This window comes from Mytilus californianus, unplaced genomic scaffold, assembly GCF_021869535.1.
Source record: "Mytilus californianus isolate M0D057914Y unplaced genomic scaffold, xbMytCali1.0.p SCAF_4, whole genome shotgun sequence".
Taxonomy (NCBI): domain Eukaryota; kingdom Metazoa; phylum Mollusca; class Bivalvia; order Mytilida; family Mytilidae; genus Mytilus; species Mytilus californianus.
In genome coordinates this window covers 100,544,423-100,562,923 of record NW_026262690.1, presented here as the reverse complement: position 1 = coordinate 100,562,923, position 18,501 = coordinate 100,544,423, and the positions used below count along the sequence as shown (strand labels likewise).

Below are 18,501 nucleotides of genomic sequence, written 5' to 3'. Positions count from 1 at the left end.
CCTTAAGGAGTTATTGCCCTTTATAGTCAATTTTTAACCATTTTTCGTAAATTTTTGTAATCTTTTACAAAAATCTTCTCCTCTGAAACTACTAAGACAAATTTAACCAAAATTGTCCACAATCATCATTAGGGTATCTAGTTTAAAAAATGTGTCCGATGACCCTGCCCGCAAACCAAGATGGCCGACATGGCAAAAAAAAATACATAGGGTAAAATGCAGTTTTTGGCTCATATCTCTGAAACCAAAGCATTTAGAGCAAATCTGATGGTATAAAATTGTTCATTAGGTCAAGATCTATCTGCCCTGAAATTTTCAGACCAATCAGGCAACATGTTGTTGGGTTGCTGCCCCTGAATTGGTAATTTTAAGAAAATTTTGCAGCTTTTGGTTATTATCTTGAATATTATTATAGATAGAGATAAACTGTAAACAGCCATAATGTACAGCAAAGTTAGATCTACAAATAAGTCAACATGACCAAAATTGTCAATTGACCCCTTAAGGAGTTATTGCCCTTTATAGTCAATTTTTTACAATTTTCATAAGTTTTGTAAATTTTTGTAAATTATTTTCCACTGTAATTACTGGGCCAAGTTCATTATAGATAGAGATAATAGTAAGGAGCAAGAATGTTCAGTAAAGTAAGATCTACAAACACATCACCATCACCAAAACACAATTTTGTCATGAATCCATCTGTGTCCATTGTTTAATATGCACATAGACCAAGGTGAGCGACACAGGCTCTTTAGAGCCTCTAGTTATAAAAGAATGGTGACTTTCGTTTCTATTAAGGTTATACATTTTCATCCCCGAAGAGTGCTAAAATGGTGTTTATCGCGATTGGGATTTTTTTTCCCGAAAATGCTCTGGAAAATGAAATGATATGATCATTTATTGCCAATTTCGTTGTATTATTTTCAACATTTTTAAGTATTTCTATCCTTATTATCATAAAATTCTTATAAAAAACTTATCTGGGGGCCTTTAAAATAACTAATTACAAATAACATTGCTGATTTTTAAAAAAAAAAAAAGAAATATTGGTAATTTGTTAGGGTTTAAACAATGCGAATGACTTTTAGTATCTTTCCTCCAATATTCATTTAATTTTGTGAAAAACAACACATAATGATGTAAAAAAATACAATGGCGGTCAATAAGTTCCATTAAATGAAGAAATGATTGCATTCTTATTCAACAAAAACAAAAGTTTATGCATATTTATCCTTCAATTATTCACATTTTATACAAAATTACTCATCTAAAGGCATTTATAATGACTGATTGCAATTGGCATTGCATTATTTCTGATATAAAAGAAGAAATATTTGCATTTTTAAGCAACACAAACAAAAATTTAGTATTTTTTCCCTGAAATTCAGCATAATTTATGAAAAACAACTAATCCTGATGTACAAAAAGTAATGAAATCAAATGGCGCTTCAAAATTTCTATCAAAATAAAGAAATTATTGCATTCATATATTTAACACAAGCAAAATTTTAAGCCTTATATATTTAAAATTCTCATAAAAAATCTTATCTTGAGGCCTTTGAAATAACTAGTAACAAAAAACATTTTTTTCATCAAAAAAAGAAAAATTGGTAATTTTAAACAATGCGAACAACATTTCAGTATATTTTCTCTGATTTTCTTTTAATCTTATGAAAAACATACAATCCTGAACTATAGAAAGTACAAAAATCTAATGGCGGTCAATAATTTCCATTACAATAAAGAAATGATTGCATTCTCTATCAAAATAAGAGAATATGAAGTTATACGTATAATGCGTGAAAAGTAATTTATATATTTTTTTTATGTGTAATTGCGATCAAGTTGATTACAAATTAACGAGTAAAGGTGTCTTCGTAGAGGTCCGCGTTTATCGAATGTAAATACTGTGGAGTTCATTTTACATAAGAATTTTAATTATATAGGTATCCGTCCGATCCGTGCATATAATTAATTTACTGATCGATCGCTTAACGTCGTCACGGTAACTCTTACATAGCTTATTTGACGAATCTGACGGATTCTATGGGTCATCGATCACTGATCAGTCATCGATCAGTCAAACATCTGTCACTGATCATTCACCAATCAGTTAAGTTCACGTCAAACAGTAACGCCTAAGGTTGCAAGTACTGTAAAATAATCAATTTTTGCTGTTATCATGAAAATTATAGGAGCTAGGTTAAAAGTGTAAATCACAAAAAATTATACTCATGACAATTTCTGTCGGACCTGGGGTCAATTTACATGCCAAAGTAATTAATTACATTTCAGTAGCATTGATTTTCAAATGTAATTAATTACATCACAGTTACATTGATTTTCAAATGTAATTAATTATTAATTACATTTCAATTACTTTTGTCCGAAGACATGTAAGAGATTTATCATATAGGATAAAATCATAGGACAATACTCTAGAATGAAACTTTTACACATGCACTATTTTTAACAGTGAAAACATTTGTACAAGCTTTGTTTTCAAATTTCAAGCGTCATTATTACATTTAATCATCATTAGATTTTTAATGCTGATTATCTGATTGCATTTCTTATTTTTAGGGAACTTTTTTGGTAAAAATTATAAATAAAGATAGATACAACGGAATACATTTATTATTCTTATAAAACTTTTTCTTAAAATTTCAAGTTTCTACTAAAATGTAATTTTAGATTTTTTAGAAAGGTTTTCTTATTTACTTCATGTGTGTAACAAAATTTAAAGTAACTTTCAAACTTGTCTTTTTGCAAGTCAGAATTGTCAAGTATATTGGACTCCATTCTTGTATGTTTTGACAGCTATATTGAAATAATATCTATCGAATTAGATTGAAACATATGAATATGATAGTTTAGAATAAAAAATACTGTAGCATTATAATCAAAGGTCATTCTTGTACTTCAAATTAAAGTAAATATCTTGAGGCTAAGATTGTCAGAACAACATATTTAGAAATGATATGTCAAGCATGTCAATAAATTGCTTTTGTTTTTAATTTTTAAATTTTTATGTATGCATGTGAAAAAAAATAATTAATTAATTAAAAACAGATAAAGATTATAATACATGCTGTTATTCATTGGTTGTCGTTTGTTGGTGTGGTTCATAGATGTTTCTCATTTCTCGTTTTTTATATAGATTAGACCGTTGGTTTTCCTGTTTGAATTGTTTTACACTAGTCATTTTTGGGCCCTTTAGAGCTTGCTGTTCGGTGTGAGCCAATGCTCAGTGTTGAAGGCCGTACTTTGACCTATAACTGTTAACAGTTTATACATTGTGACTTGGATGGAGAGTTATCTCATTGGCACTCATACCACATTTTCTTATTTATATTTAATGATTAGTGAAGTATTAAGGAATGTTATATATTTTTTCAACACATTAAAATGTTTATAGCATTGAAAATGAGTAAAAATCAAAGTACCAAGTGCATATTAAATGTAGGAAAAATACAAATAACAGGTGCATGATGTGTGATTGCATCAGAAAAGCCAACAATGTTTAAAATGTCCCAGCCGATATCAATTTGTAATTGAAAGTAATTGAAATGTAATTCATAATTACATGACAAAAAGGCAATGTAATAAATTGTTTTCAATTACTTTCAATTACATGTAATTGAAAACATGCTCAATTACACATTACATTGAATTACTTCTAATTTGTAATTAATTACAGCTAATTACAATTCATTTTTTTAATTACTACAGGTCTGATTTCTATCAACACTGAAAATTTCAGAAAATTCTGTCAACATGTGTTAATACCCCTGAAATATACATTTTTTGTCTTGCCTGCGACAAAAGTCACAGAATGTGAGATATAGGGATTACTATATGGAGGCGGTGGGAGCATTTACTATTTATAAAAAGCTTCATATTTTAGAAGGTAGAAGACCTGAATGCTTCATACCTTGTATGCAGATACCTTATGTTATGAAGTTTCTGTCTTTCATATACCATTGTCCTTGACCTCATTTTCATGGTTCAGCAACTGGTTAAAAAAAATTACTGTTTTTTTTATCAGGTGAATTTCTCACTTATTACAATAGGATAACAATATTTGGTTTATGGGTTCCTTGAATCCTTGCAGCATTAATATGTCCTTCAGACAGGGTTCACATGACCTCGACCTCATTTCATGGATCAGTGATCAAAGTTAAAGTTACATGATTAAGTCCATTTCTCAGATATTGAAAGCAGTAGGTCAACTATATTTGGTTTATGGAATAATTGTAAGGTGGACATGCCAGTTTGGAAGGTTTTCATCTATTCTTGAAATCAGTTTCATGGTTCATTGATCAATGTTAAGTTTTTGTGGTTTGGTCTATTTCTCAGATAGTATGAACAATGGGTCAACTATATTTAGCGTATAGCACTTTATAGAATGAGTGTAAGGTGAACAGGTCTGACAAGGTTCATATGACCTTGACCTCATTTTAATGGTTAATTAAATAAAGATAAACCCAACGTCCACGGATTACCTCCTCATCTTCATGCAATTACTGTAATTTTTTAGAAAGTACATGGCTCGTTTACGGAACCCAATGGAACATATTAGTTTAACTAATGTCCTACAAATATTTTGTTACATAATCTATAATTATGTATATGAATAGATAGATTCCACCTGATAAGAAATTTTCATATTTGTATCAATAATATCTGTTATTGATCAATTATATGTTTGCATCAATCCTACACTAATCTTGTGTTTCGGTGGTTTTTTCTATATGATGAATAAATATTGTTATATCAGTCGCCATCATCAGGGATTATTATGCTGAGCCTGACTCAGCTAGTATAACCAATTGGGAAGGACTGAATCGGAATCTCGGCAAATCATAAAAATAACAACTTGTGCTTGAAGGTTGTAAATTATAATTCCACCAGAATTAATACAGAAATTATTTGTGTGAATGTTTGTTTATTATGTAAACTTAAAGAAATAGAAATACAATATTTTACAATATGTTTGAATAAAATATATGAACATTAAATGCAAACATTATATGAATAAATCAAGTCAAAAACGAAAGTAGAATTTGCAGTTCAATTCAAAGAAATAAACAATTACAGTTCATATTTGTTGAATAAAAATGTAAGTCATGTTAAAGGAATCATAAGACTATATATTTAAAAAGTTTATAATCGATTTGAAATGTACTTGACAGTGATTTGTCACTATATCCTCAGGATAAAATTGTCTTGTCATCCATTTGTAATCAAGGTAAGGCAAGGAAGGTAAATGAAAATTCACACGGTGATGTCCAGATTTAATTTCCGGAAAATATGAATGACTGTTAATACAATCGAATAACGGTGTTAATCATTATAGGAGATGTGAAAAGAATACTCCCCATCTGATATCAATATTATATATATATATATATATATATATATATTCCAAAAAGATAACACATATGAATGTCACTATATAAATCCAAAATTTCAATAATTACACAGAATTATATACAGTCGTTCTCTAAGAGAAGAATCATGTCCATGATTTGTTGTTTGTAGATGGTTGGTTTTCCCTTTACGACTATGCGTACTTCTGCTTTCCGTACATGTTTGTCGAAACTTTTAAATGAGTTCACTATAATTCCTGGTTATGGCAAAGGTTTTTGTCCTTAAGAAGAATGATGTCTCCTTCAATGAGATCACGGCGATCTTCAGTCCATTTTCGTCATTGTTGTAACGGCAGATACTCTTTCCTCCAACGGTAGGACAAATGCGGCAGATTGAAGATCCAAGTTGTACCAGAATTGAACAAAAAATTCTTGAAGGGTCCGTCCTCAATGTTGATTGAGCCAATCCTCAAGTCGTCGATTGCACCAATAAAGTTTGTTCCACAGTCAGATCGGAATATCTTAATTTGGCCTCTTAGCGATAAATCTTCTGATGGCATTTATGAAGGCTGAAGAGCTCATTTCTTCGATGAGTTTGATGTGAACATCTCATGTCACTAAGCATGTGAATAAAATTGACCAACATTTTGAGTTGGCTATCCATCACAGGTTTTACATCAAACAATTGTCCATGGTCTAAAAGTGTCTATTCTAATGTAAGTAAACAGAGGTGACAGATCAAGACGGTCCTCTGGCAAATCAGACATGATTTGGTACTCGGTTTTTCCTCTGAGTTTGCGACATGTCACACTTCTGTGAATAATAGATATCAAGTGTATAGCGCCAACGATCCAGAATCCTGCGGATCTAATCGTTCCATCTGTGAAAAGGCGACCTTGATGTTTAATCTTGTCATGGTAGTGTTGCGATATTAATGGTTTCTTTTCGAGAAGGTCTAAGTCAGATTTGAATATACGGCCTCCCATTCGTAATAGTCCTCCTTCGTCATAAAGCAGGTTGAGGTTAGCTATCGGGCTTCATTTATGAATTTGTTCGTTACTTCGAATGCTATCTATTTCTTCTCTGTAAACTTGGTATTGTGCGGACATCAAAATGAAATTTTCGGCATTCCAAAAGTTTTCTAGAGAAGTCACTGATTCTGCCTTTCTTGTCCGTGTAAACTGGAGAAATGTTCCAAATAGGCTATCGCTTGCATAAGCGATGTTGGAGAATTGAAGGAATCTATCAGTTCCGATACCTTTACACACTGGTTTTGCATATGTCTTTGCAACATTAACAGTTGCACAGATTTCTCCATCGTCGTCTGGATCGATTAGATGATATTCGTCCTCAAAATTTCCTTTCTGTTTTGAGAAAAGAAACTGTTTCGGTCCTAGAAACCATTCACTACTATGAATTCCATGGGCTGGTATGGATCTTGTCCCTGAATCTGCAGGGTTACAATTTGTTGGTACGTAATTCCATTGACTTGGAAGGCTAAACTTCCTTATTCTTTCTACTCTATTAGCAACGTAGATAAAGAATCTTCTTGTCTCGTTACTGATATAACCTAAGACCACTTTACTATCTGTATAAAATTTCACGCTGAAGTGAATTTTAATCACACTTAAGTGCAATGGTGGCATTGTGAAGCTATCTTGTTGATTTTTTTTTTTCACGTTCACATGTTGATGTAGAGGAATAGCCTTCCAGCAAGTCTTCGAAATGAACAATCACTTGAGCTTTTTAAAAAAGGACTAAAGACGCATTTATTCAAAGTTGCATTTGTGGATCACTTATAGTATTGACCTGGATCTGTGATTGATTGTGTTTGACTGATGTTGATTTGCTACAATAATATTTTGTACTTTTTAATTTGATTTGTTGTGTTTCTGTATATTTGGATATAACTTTTTACTATGAGTCGTTGTCTTTCAGTAACAAATTTTATGAATACAAAGTAGTAGCATTCAGCAATTTCAAAAGATAAGTCTATGACTTCAAATTCTAAGTCCATTTATATTTTTTAGTTTAGAAAATAATTTTTTAGATTTTTACTAATTCATTGATAATTCTTTTAATCCATTTTCTATCCAATTTGGTGAAGTTTTTAGAGTCTTAAATTTTTATATTTGATTTGATTTTGTATGGTTTTAAATGTATTTTTTACTTTGCAGTTTGGGGTATGAACGAATTTGTGTATACTTCTAACATGTAAAGCACTTAGAGTAATTGTATTGTTATATAATGGGCTTTAAAAATGCCTTGTAATAATAATAATAATAATAAATGATAATAAATAGAGGTCAATTTGTTTGTTAGAAGCAGCTTTTCAGGTTTTTAAGTAAACTTTAGGCTGAAACTGTAACTAAGGACACACATAATTTTGCAATTCTTTTATTTCAAATGTTACAAACCTTTTTTTAAAGAGATGTAGGTACTTAATAATGATATTCAAACAGTATAAGATTATCTTTCAATCCTGATTTGTATGGAAAACAGGCTTACTGCAGGAAGATAATTCTTTTATTTCAACCATACACATACATATTGTTGATACCCAAATGCCATAAAAGATTTATGGACAATAATGAATGCAAATTTAAACACAACTAATAAAAAAGAATCTACTTGTCATAATAATTGCACATCTGTAGATTTTAAACTAACAATCAGGCATTATGTATATAGACCATCCCACATCTGCAAAAGGCCCATCACACTTTGGGTGAAGACCATTGCAGTTCAGCTTGACCATCGCATTTCAGCATCCCCATCGCATCTCTGAGTTCTACACATATATACTGTTTCTATATAGAAATCGAAATATTCACAATTGGAAGCTGAAGTCCCCTTCCCTAGATTTTCCATTGAACATGATGGAATTTTGTGATGGAAAAAATGCCATCAAAATTACATCATGTTGATGGAGTATTGGAACAACTTTCCATCAACTTTCCATCAATGCTGGAAAATGGTTGATGGAAAATGTTTAATGGAAATTTTTTTTATGGTGATGGAAAATTGATGGCATATTTTAATATTGATGGAAAATATGCCATCAATTTTCCATCTGATCGATAATTGATGGTATGTTTGCCATCTGATGGAAAACTGATGGTATTTTTGCCATCTGATGGAAAACTGATGGAATATTTTCCATCTAATGGAAAAATGCATGGAAACTTGATGGAGAATTTACCATCGGATGGAACTTGATGGATGAGTAAGGAAAATATCTTTAGAAAATCTTTCCGTATATGGCATTTTCTGTAATTTAATAAAACAATATTTTTTCTCTTTCATCTATAGGTTGTCCTGTTACATGTGTGTATCTTTTAGTTCAGTGTCCCATTGTACTTGCTGTCCTTAAAGTTGAATTTATTGATTGCTAATGCTGCAAAATAAAAGTAAAAGAATCTAGCATATACAAGAATAACTAAACATTATAAAAATATAAAGTTGCATCTACTGTAAATTCTGGAATTGTAAAATGAAAATAACACTTTTATTAAAAAAATAGGGCAAATTTCTACTGTATTTGTTTCACTTGCAGGGTCAATATCTAGAAGTTGTCAAATCCTTCTAGAAATTGAATATTCAGAGGTGGATTTAAGGGGGGTTGGGGTAGAGCTCTCCCCCTTTTGAGCTTTTGAGCTACATAAACTGTTTTTGCATAGAAGTTTTACAAGTCCTACTCCTAATGTTGACTTAACTGCCATCCTTTTCAAAATCCTGGATCAGCAACAGACATAACTGTAAAATACATTTAACCTCCTGTCAGTACTATATGTCATCATAGTGCCCATCCCAAGACACTGCAGGTGCAACCGTTGTTCTTGCTTTTGTTTAATATTTGTTTTTCATTGTACATTAACATAATGGGTCTTGCCCATTTTTTTAAATCATGATTTTGGTGCGTAATTGTGTATATAAAGATATATTGTTTTGTCATTTGTGGATAGATGTCTTATTGGCAGTCATACCACAGATCTCTAATTTTATACCAAAATTACTTTATTAGAAGATTCTTATTTTAAGTAATACTTTATTAAACAGATTGCCTTAAAAAGATACAAAACAACAGATTGTCTTAAAAAGATACAAAACAATATTAGTCTCCTGTCTTACACAATTTTAATAATATTTATATGCATAAATCTATTGTCTAGATTTTTTTCTTGTCTCTCAAAAGTTAAGAAGAAAATATCACTATTTTGAACTAAAAAAGCATGCTAATATTCAAAATGGTGGACATTCTAATTCATTGTACTTACTCAAAAGATGTAATCCAAAATATGTGTGAACATCAATCTTCCTATTATCAAAGAGTCATGTCATCAGAAGACTAAATCTGCACTATTCAATGTCAATAGAATTAATTGGAACTTTTTGATCTACATCCATTGTAAAATTCATATTTTGTTCATGATAGAAGACATCTTTGCTTGTTGTCTGCATATCTATGTCAAGTTCAAATTTGAATTTGTTGATATGTTGAGGTAGTTAAGGGTATTGTGACAATCTGATTCCTTTGAAATGTGACCCTAATAAATACTGTTAATTACTTAAATCTTGAATATTTGCTATAGATATAAGAAGATGTGGTATGAGTGCCAAAGAGACAACTCTCCATCCAAGTCACAATTTGTAAAAGTAAACCATTATAGGTCAAAGTACAGTCTTCAACACGGAGCCTTGGCTCACACCGAACAGCAAGCTATAAAGGCCCCCAAAAATTACTAGTGTAAAACCATTCAAACGGGAAAACCAACGGTCTAATCTATATAAAAAATGAGAAACGAGAAACACTTATAAACCACATCAACAAACGATAACTAACTGAACATCAGATTCCTGACTTAGGACCGGTGCAAACAAATGCAACGGGTTTAAACGTTTTAATAGGTACCAACCTCCACCCTTATCTGAAACAAGATATATATATATATAACTATATAACTATAAACAAGTCTAAATTGAAAACAACTTTCAAACCTATGATTGCGTTGGATAAAAACCGCAATTTTTATAAGTGTGCATGCAAAACAAATTTCTTGATAGAGGGGTCTAAATACAGCACAAACAACATTTTCCAGAAGACCTAAAAAGTGAAAAAGTATATTTTAACAAAACACATTTGACTAACAGGTCGAACAACAGATGTTCTTAAACCCTGCTGACTGCCATTGGCGATTGCCAAATAAACAGATCACAAGATGTTGCAAAATGGATTTTTTAAAATTATTAATTTAATACCAAACAGAAAACAATAAACTTGCGGAAAAGATGGTATACCGCAAACAAAAGGTGCAAAAATTAGTACACCATATCTGGATTTCGACAATTTATGTCTCTTCAGTGATGTTAGGGATCGAAACGGTATTTGGAAGGCCATATAATTTACCTCAAATTAGGATAGACTCTTGAATTTTGAAGAGTCGAAATATTAGAAATAGGATGAATGGATCATATTAACCCGAAGGAAAATATAATACAAGCCCAAACAAAAAAATATAAACAAGTCTAAATTGAAAACAACGTTCAAAACCTATGATTGTGTTGGATAAAAACCGCAATTTTTATATGTGTGCATGCAAAACAGATTTCTTGATAGAGGGGTCTAAATACAGCACAAACAACATTTTCCAAAAGACCTAAACAGTGAAAAAGTATATTTTAACAAAACGCATTTGACTAACAGGTCAAACAACAGATGTCCTTAAACCGTGCTGACTGCCATTGGCGATATCCAAATAAACGGATCACAAGATGTTACAAACTGGATCTTTTAAAATTATTAATTTAATTATAACCAAACAGAAAACAATAAACTTGCGGAAAAGATGGTATACCGCAAACAAGAGGTGCAAAAATTAGTACACCATATCCGGATTTGGACAATTAATGTCTCTTCAGTGATGTTAGGAATCGAAACGGTATTTGGAAGGCCATATAATTTACCTCAATTTAGGATAGACTCTTGAATTTTGAAGAGTCGAAATATTAGAAATAGGATGAATGGATCATATAAACCTGAAGGAAAATATAATACAAGCCCAAACAAAAAAATATAAACAAGTCTAAATTGAAAACAACGTTCAAACCTATGATTGCGTTGGATAAAAACCGCAATTTTTATACGTGTGCATGCAAAACAAATTTCTTGATAGAGGGGTCTAAATACAGCACAAACAACATTTTCCAAAAGACCTAAAAAGTGAAGTATATTTTAACAAAACGCATTTGACTAACAGGTCGAACAACAGATGTTCTTAAGCCCTGCTGACTGCCATTGGCGATTGCCAAATAAACGGATCACAAGATGTTACAAAATGGATTTTTTAAAATTATTAATTTAATAATAACCAAACAGAAAACAATAAACTTGCGGAAAAGATGGTATACCGCAAACAAAAGGTGCAAAAACTATATATATATATATATAAAATATCCATTTATTGTTTATTTTTTATCATTATGTTATAAGCCATAGTAATTGCAGGAAAATATATAAAAACATGTGCTCCCCTTCATTTGGCCTCAAACTCTGTGTACATTTATAATAATTCCTGTCTACAGAGATAAATGGAAAACAGATGGCACATTATGTTTCTATCACCAGCTCATATTTCAAATTGATGAGAAAGAGGGCATGCAAATAATTTGTGTATACACAATTAAATAAAGATGCTAGAAATTAAACAAAATGTAACCTGCAACAGGTGAGGCTTAATTCATTTGATGGAAAATATAAAAATAAAAATGTTGTTCACAGAACAAAGTCACATAAATAGTGACAAAAAGTTATTGAACAAAAATTAATTTGTCACAATTAATTAATTTACACTGGTTGAAATAAAAACCAAAGTATTCTTGAAATCCTTTCCTGTTACAAGATATCATAAGTGTATTGTACAGTTTAGGAAATTATTTGTAAGCATTTTTATTTGAGGATCTTTTTTTTTATAATTTATACCACAATACTTCTGAGCAACATGAAGCGTGAGTCATTAAGGATGAAATAAATAGATAATTATAAGGAATCATAACCAATAATTCAAAGAAACATGTTGTGTAATGAAAGTAATTGTTAAAAACTAATCATGTGTAAAATTTTAGAAGAAAAATGCTTGAAACATCCTTTGAAACTATTATGTCTGACATTTTAAAAGACAAGTTTCAAATTCCATCCCACTTTCCATCCCACTTTCCATCAAAGAAATTTTCTAAGTCCAATTTCCATCAAACTTTCTACATTTCCATCCTACTTACCATCAGATGGAATAAATGCCATCATATTTTCCATCAAGGGGTAAAAATGCCATCAAATTTTCCATCAGGGGTTAAAAATGCCATCAAATTTTCCATAAAAAAAATGTTGATGGAAATAACATTCCTTATTTCCATCATCCTTTGATGGATTTTTTGGGCTTGAGATGGAATTCCATCAAGTACCATCAACTTTCCATCAATTGTCCATCAAGTGTTGATGGAAAATGAAGAAATTGATGGAAGATCTAGGGACGGGTCATCTTTATTGTCATAAAATTTAGTTTTCAAACTGACCCTCATAATCAATTTCCAGATGTAAATATAATAATAAGATGATGTGGTATGATTGCCAATGAGACAACTCTTCACAAGAGACCAAATGACACAGAAATTAACAACTATAGGTCACCATACCGCCTTCAACAATGAGTAAAACCCATACCGCATAGTCAGCTATAAAAGGCTTCGAAATGACAAATATAAAACAATTCACAACAGGTCACAACAGGCACATACAGAATGTGGCGGGGTTAAACTAGCTTGGAGGCGCCAACCCTCCCCTAACCTGGGACAGTGGTATAGCAGTACAATATAAGAACAAACTATAAAAATCAGTTGAAAAGGGCTTAACTCATCAGATAGATACAAAGCAGAAATACATCTAACAAAAACAAAGAGTGGATGTGGCAGGGTACTTATACATCCCCACAACAAAAAGACACTAAGTACAGATCTGAGAGTACTCGCAGTTACTGACAGCTAGTTCAAAGCCAATAACAACTAATAAAAAAAATCATGCATCTAAGACTAAAATATCAATCAGTACACATCCAACATCCAATGGATTTAGTGTAAAGACGTCATTAACAGTCAGAGAAAAACATGACCTGGTGCAATGCCAAGATACAGGTATCGACAGATTGTATGAATGTGCATATGTAAATAAAAGTAATATTTAGTTTGATTTTAGTCTACTGATAACAAAATCAATATTAATACCAATAAAAACAATATTCAAAGATCTAATTATAGTGTTGAATTGGTAACCTTTTAGAATTAGTTTATTTAAAGGATCGATAAGTTTACCCGGATCGAATCTAAAAGTCAAGATATGAAGCAGACTTAACTTGACTGTGGTATAGTCTTTTTTTTCAAGTTCAATGGGATGGATGCATTCAACATATAGTTATAAAACTTTGACTTATTTAGTGAGGCAAACACATCTTTATTGGAGAGGATTATTCAAGCTAGAACTGTTTTATTCTTATTGCAATTAGCATAATCTTACACTGATTTAAAAAAAAAATATTTGAATTTTAGTACTTTTATAAAATAAGGAAAATAGTTAGCTATTTCAGGTTTAAACAATGTCAACTAATATCATGTGATAACTTAACTATATTTGCTCTATAAAATCACTAGATTCATCTGATTTTGACCTCATTTCATGGTTAATTAATCAATGGTAAGTTTTTTTTTATACATGTAGTAAGTCAGTTATATATAATTAAGATGATGAGATGTTTAAGTGTATGCACTCTTGTCTTATGAAATCACTGTAGTTTTAAATGTTTTGCAACTTCATTATCATATTTCTAGGATTCCAGGAATTTATACGAAGATGAAGATTTTATGAACAGAGTTTATGGAAAAACCAGATTCCAAGGAAAGAGGACAATTGCAAAAGACCCTTATCTTCACTTCAAAACTGAACCAAAACAGAAAGTAGAACAACCTCAAGGAATGACTTATACTAAAGGTAGTCATAAATTAGTAAACTTGTGAACTTTAGAAAATAAAAAAGATATGATAAGAGGTATGATGGGATTTAAAAAAGAATCAAATTAAGGTAATCATTTGGCAGTTAACATTTTCACTTCAAAGTTTACTGCCAAATGATTACCATAATTTGATTTTTTTTGTGTCAATGATTTTATATGAAGAGCTCAGATATGTTATTTTCAATGTACATTCTTTATCCCTTAAATTGCAACATCAAATTTATCTCAAAATAATCTGAAATTTCCCTATTTGTAGACAATATTTTAAAGATTTAAATATCTCTAATTTAGTAAAGAGGGCTGAGATTCCATATTCCATTTATGGACTAATAAGCTACTTTGCCACATCTTGAACTTACAGTTTGTTGATGGTCAACTCCAACAACAACTTGCTTGAAAACGATTTTAGTTCCTCATTTCTTGATGAGATCACTGTGTCTAATTAACCCTGGCGAAAAAAGGTTTAGCCTCAATAGTAACTAAAAGAGGGACGAAAGATACCAGAGGGACAGTCAAACATATAGAGTACAGTGGTGGACCACTTAACAGACAGAGAAATGGCAGGATTGATTTCTGTGTTCTTATTTGTTATTTGTATGAAATTGTAGAATATAGATACACGTATTACTATTTTCGATTGTGAGTGTAATATTTTGTACAACCATTCTAGATTAAGGTTCAGGTGGACCCTTTACATGGATTGTAATGTCGTCATATCAAGGAGGGTTTAGTACAGTGAATTTGTCATAGTTTGGTCCAGTTGGTCATGATTTGGGTCAGTGTTTTTGAATAACAAACAAATGACAAAATGTAAACATTGGATGTTTTCCTAAAAGAAGTTATGCAGATAAATTTTACCTGGTAAATAGCTTTGTGTAAAGCTATTATATTTGTAAATGCAAATTTTGTATCATACAGGTAATAAATAGTATGAAACCTACAACACTTGATTACAACAATTTTTAAATTTGGGTTATTGTTTTTCACACGTAAAAAAAAATGTTCTCCTTCTGCTGGTAACAACACATTATTTGTTATAATTTACAACTGCTTTTAAATATTCTGAAAATTTTAGCTGCTTTTGCAAATAATTCTATTTATATGAAAATTCAGTGTCATCATGTTTGGTCCATGTTCGACATGGTTCAGATCTGTAATTCATAGATGTATATCATACATATGAAATAAACTTAGTGAGATAGATGAACAAATGAACAAACATGATACAATTATTTAAATAATTTTTAAGCCTATAGCATTATTGAAAATACATGTACAAGGATAACAAAAATATACTCTAAATCAAATTTTATATTTAATAGATTTTTTTTATTTCATAGAAAATTAAATGAGACTTCATTGCATATGACTATTGTCATTTATTTTTTTAATTCAATGTTTTAAACAAAATCCAAGCATTAAAAAAAAGTCAATATTCAAATTTTAACTTGTGTACAAAAATTGTCATTGCATACATTTCAACATTGTATACCCGCCAATATTTATCGACCTGAATAAGACTGATAAAGTTGGGTATGATTATTTTTTTCATCTCTACTTCCTTTAAATGCTTGAATTTTAAATTATATATTCTAGTATCATCTACCTTCAAATGGAATATTAAGTAAAGCTGTATAGTGATGCTGTATAGCCTTAACAAACAATAAAACTTGTGGCTTGTAGGTTGATTTAAAACTCTGAATGAAACAATAAGAGGGGGTGTGGCTTGGCTTGAATTGATATAGTATAAAAGATTAATATTTCAATGGTTTATAAATGCAATGAAAAAATAAAATTAAAGTTTTAAATTATTTTCAGTTAATACTTTACCATGTGAACATGTTTTGGAAACTGTTTGATTTAAAATATAAAAAAATGTTCCCTAAATACTTAAATTCATCTGAAAAAAGTTTGTATGCGTTATTACCTGAGATTTTCTTCTTCAATTCAGGTCATGACCTGCATTTTCATTTTCATAGGTTGACAGGTATGTTATAGAAAATATTATATCTCACAAGACCTACCAGTACACCCCACTAATAAATAGAAGTCATATCCCAATGAATTCAGACCTACCAACTTGCCCCATTGATGAAAAGGAGTTTTATCCTGCTGAATAAAACCCTGCCAACTCACCCCACTAATGAATACTGATGAAAAGCTTAGAAAATAGAAATGTCTTTTTTTTTTTTCATTTTTTGTATCAACTATGTAGAAAATACTTTGACTCTGTTACTTACGATGTTATTGACCATTTTAATGTTTAAACTTCTTGCTTTACAATAAAATAAGACATGAATCATGACTGTTTTACATAAATTGATTTGCACTTGACAGGACTTTTAAAGGCTGGATCAGTAAGATAATACCATGTGTCTGTAGAAGTCTTCATGGATGTCTGCTAGGGTAAACCTTGTAGAAATGGCAACAAAGCCTGCTTTGACGTCTTTTACTTACAAAAACACTTTAGACGCTTATTGTAATTACAATAAGGACATTCTCTTTGATGCTGATTGGAAAGATATACTTGTCTTTCACTGATTGCTCGTTAGTGTTTAATTATTCTCAATTTAAAGAAAAAAGTTACCAATCTGTTAATTAGTTTAAAAACAAATTGCTGTTAAATTATTATGATAATATATAACGCTATGATTTCATTAACTGGTTGCTTTTCCAATATTATGTACAGGAATAAGGGCAATAAAGCCCTTATTTGGCCCAAATATAAGTGCAAATTGAAAAGATACCAAATATTTTTATGCCCCTGCCGTAGCAGAGGGGGCATTAAGTTTTACCCTTGTCCGTACGTACGTACGTACGTCCCAAAGTTGGTTTCCGTTCTCTAACTTTAGTTTGCCTCAACCAAATGTTACGAAACTTATACACAATGCTAATTACCACAAAACACAGATCAAGTTTGAATTTTGGTGGCGTCACTTTAACCATTCTAGAGTTATGTCCCTTTATAACTTTATATGATATGCAAGCGGGGACATCATCTGTCCCATGGACACATTCCCCATTTATTTTAAATTTGTCATAACTACATTAGTATTCAGAAAATAAAAACTAATTTCATATTTAAAGAGTTACCATGGCAACAAACTATGACAAAATGTGTATATTTTTTACAAATTCTTGATTTTCCCTGTTTTACTTCTAAGTTTAATTATATTTTAGATTGGAAAAGTATGTGCACACCCAAACAACAACTTTATATTTGGTTAGAATATATCAATAGATATAATAAAGCTTCTCTTAAATTATTTTGTTGTTTTTATTAAACTTGGCCACAATCATCATTATGGTATCTAGTTTAAAAAATGTGTCCGATGACCCTGCCTGCCAACCAACATGGGCTACATGGCTAAAAATAGAACATAGGGATAAAATGCGGTTTTTGGCTTATATCTCTGAAACTAAAGCATTTAGAGCAAATCCGACAAGGGGTAAAATGTTCATCAGGTTAAGATCTATCTGTCCTGAAATTTTCAGACAAATCAGACAACCCCTTATTGGGTTGCTGCCGCTTAATTGGTAATTTTAAGGAAATTTTGGAGTTTTTGGTTATTATCTTGAATATTAATATAGATAGTGATTAACTGTAAACAGCAATTATGTTCATTTAAGAAAGATCTACAAATAAGTCAACATGATCAAAATTTCAATTGACCTCTTAAGGAGTTATTGCCCTTTATAGTCAATTTTTAACAATTTTTTGTAAATTTTTGTCATCTTTTACAAAAATCTTCTCCTCTGAAACTACTGAGACAAATTTAACCAAACTTGGCCACAATCATCATTAGGGTATCTAGTTCAAAAAATATGTCCCATGAACCCGCCTGCCAAACAACATGGCCGACATGGCTAAAAATAGAACATAGAGGTAAAATGCAAGTTTTGTCTATTATTTTGAAAACCGTTATGAATAGAGAAAATCTGACAGGGCAAAAATGTTCAGAATGTTGAGCTCTACCAACTGTCCAGATACGTCAAAATTGTCAGACGACTTCTTATAGGAGTTATTGCCCTTAAAAGACAAATTTTACCTTTTTTATTCATTTTTGCCTATT

General features: G+C 30.8%; 1 protein-coding gene and 1 long non-coding RNA gene across 11 annotated transcripts in view; one reads left to right on the top strand and one right to left on the bottom strand.

Moving 5' to 3' along the window:
- LOC127698926 (TALPID3 protein-like) overlaps positions 1–18,501 on the top strand; it is a 480,691-nt gene that overhangs the window by 256,000 nt on the left and 206,190 nt on the right. For all 5 annotated transcript variants that reach the window (XM_052202653.1, XM_052202654.1, XM_052202655.1 and 2 more), the window contains one exon: positions 14,247–14,406. In XM_052202653.1, coding sequence (XP_052058613.1) covers positions 14,247–14,406 — 160 coding nt within the window. The remainder of the gene's footprint in view (positions 1–14,246; positions 14,407–18,501) is intronic.
- The window catches only part of LOC127699029 (uncharacterized), a 218,998-nt gene that overhangs the window by 17,242 nt on the left and 183,255 nt on the right, over positions 1–18,501 (bottom strand). The gene's annotated exons all lie outside the window — the stretch shown is intronic.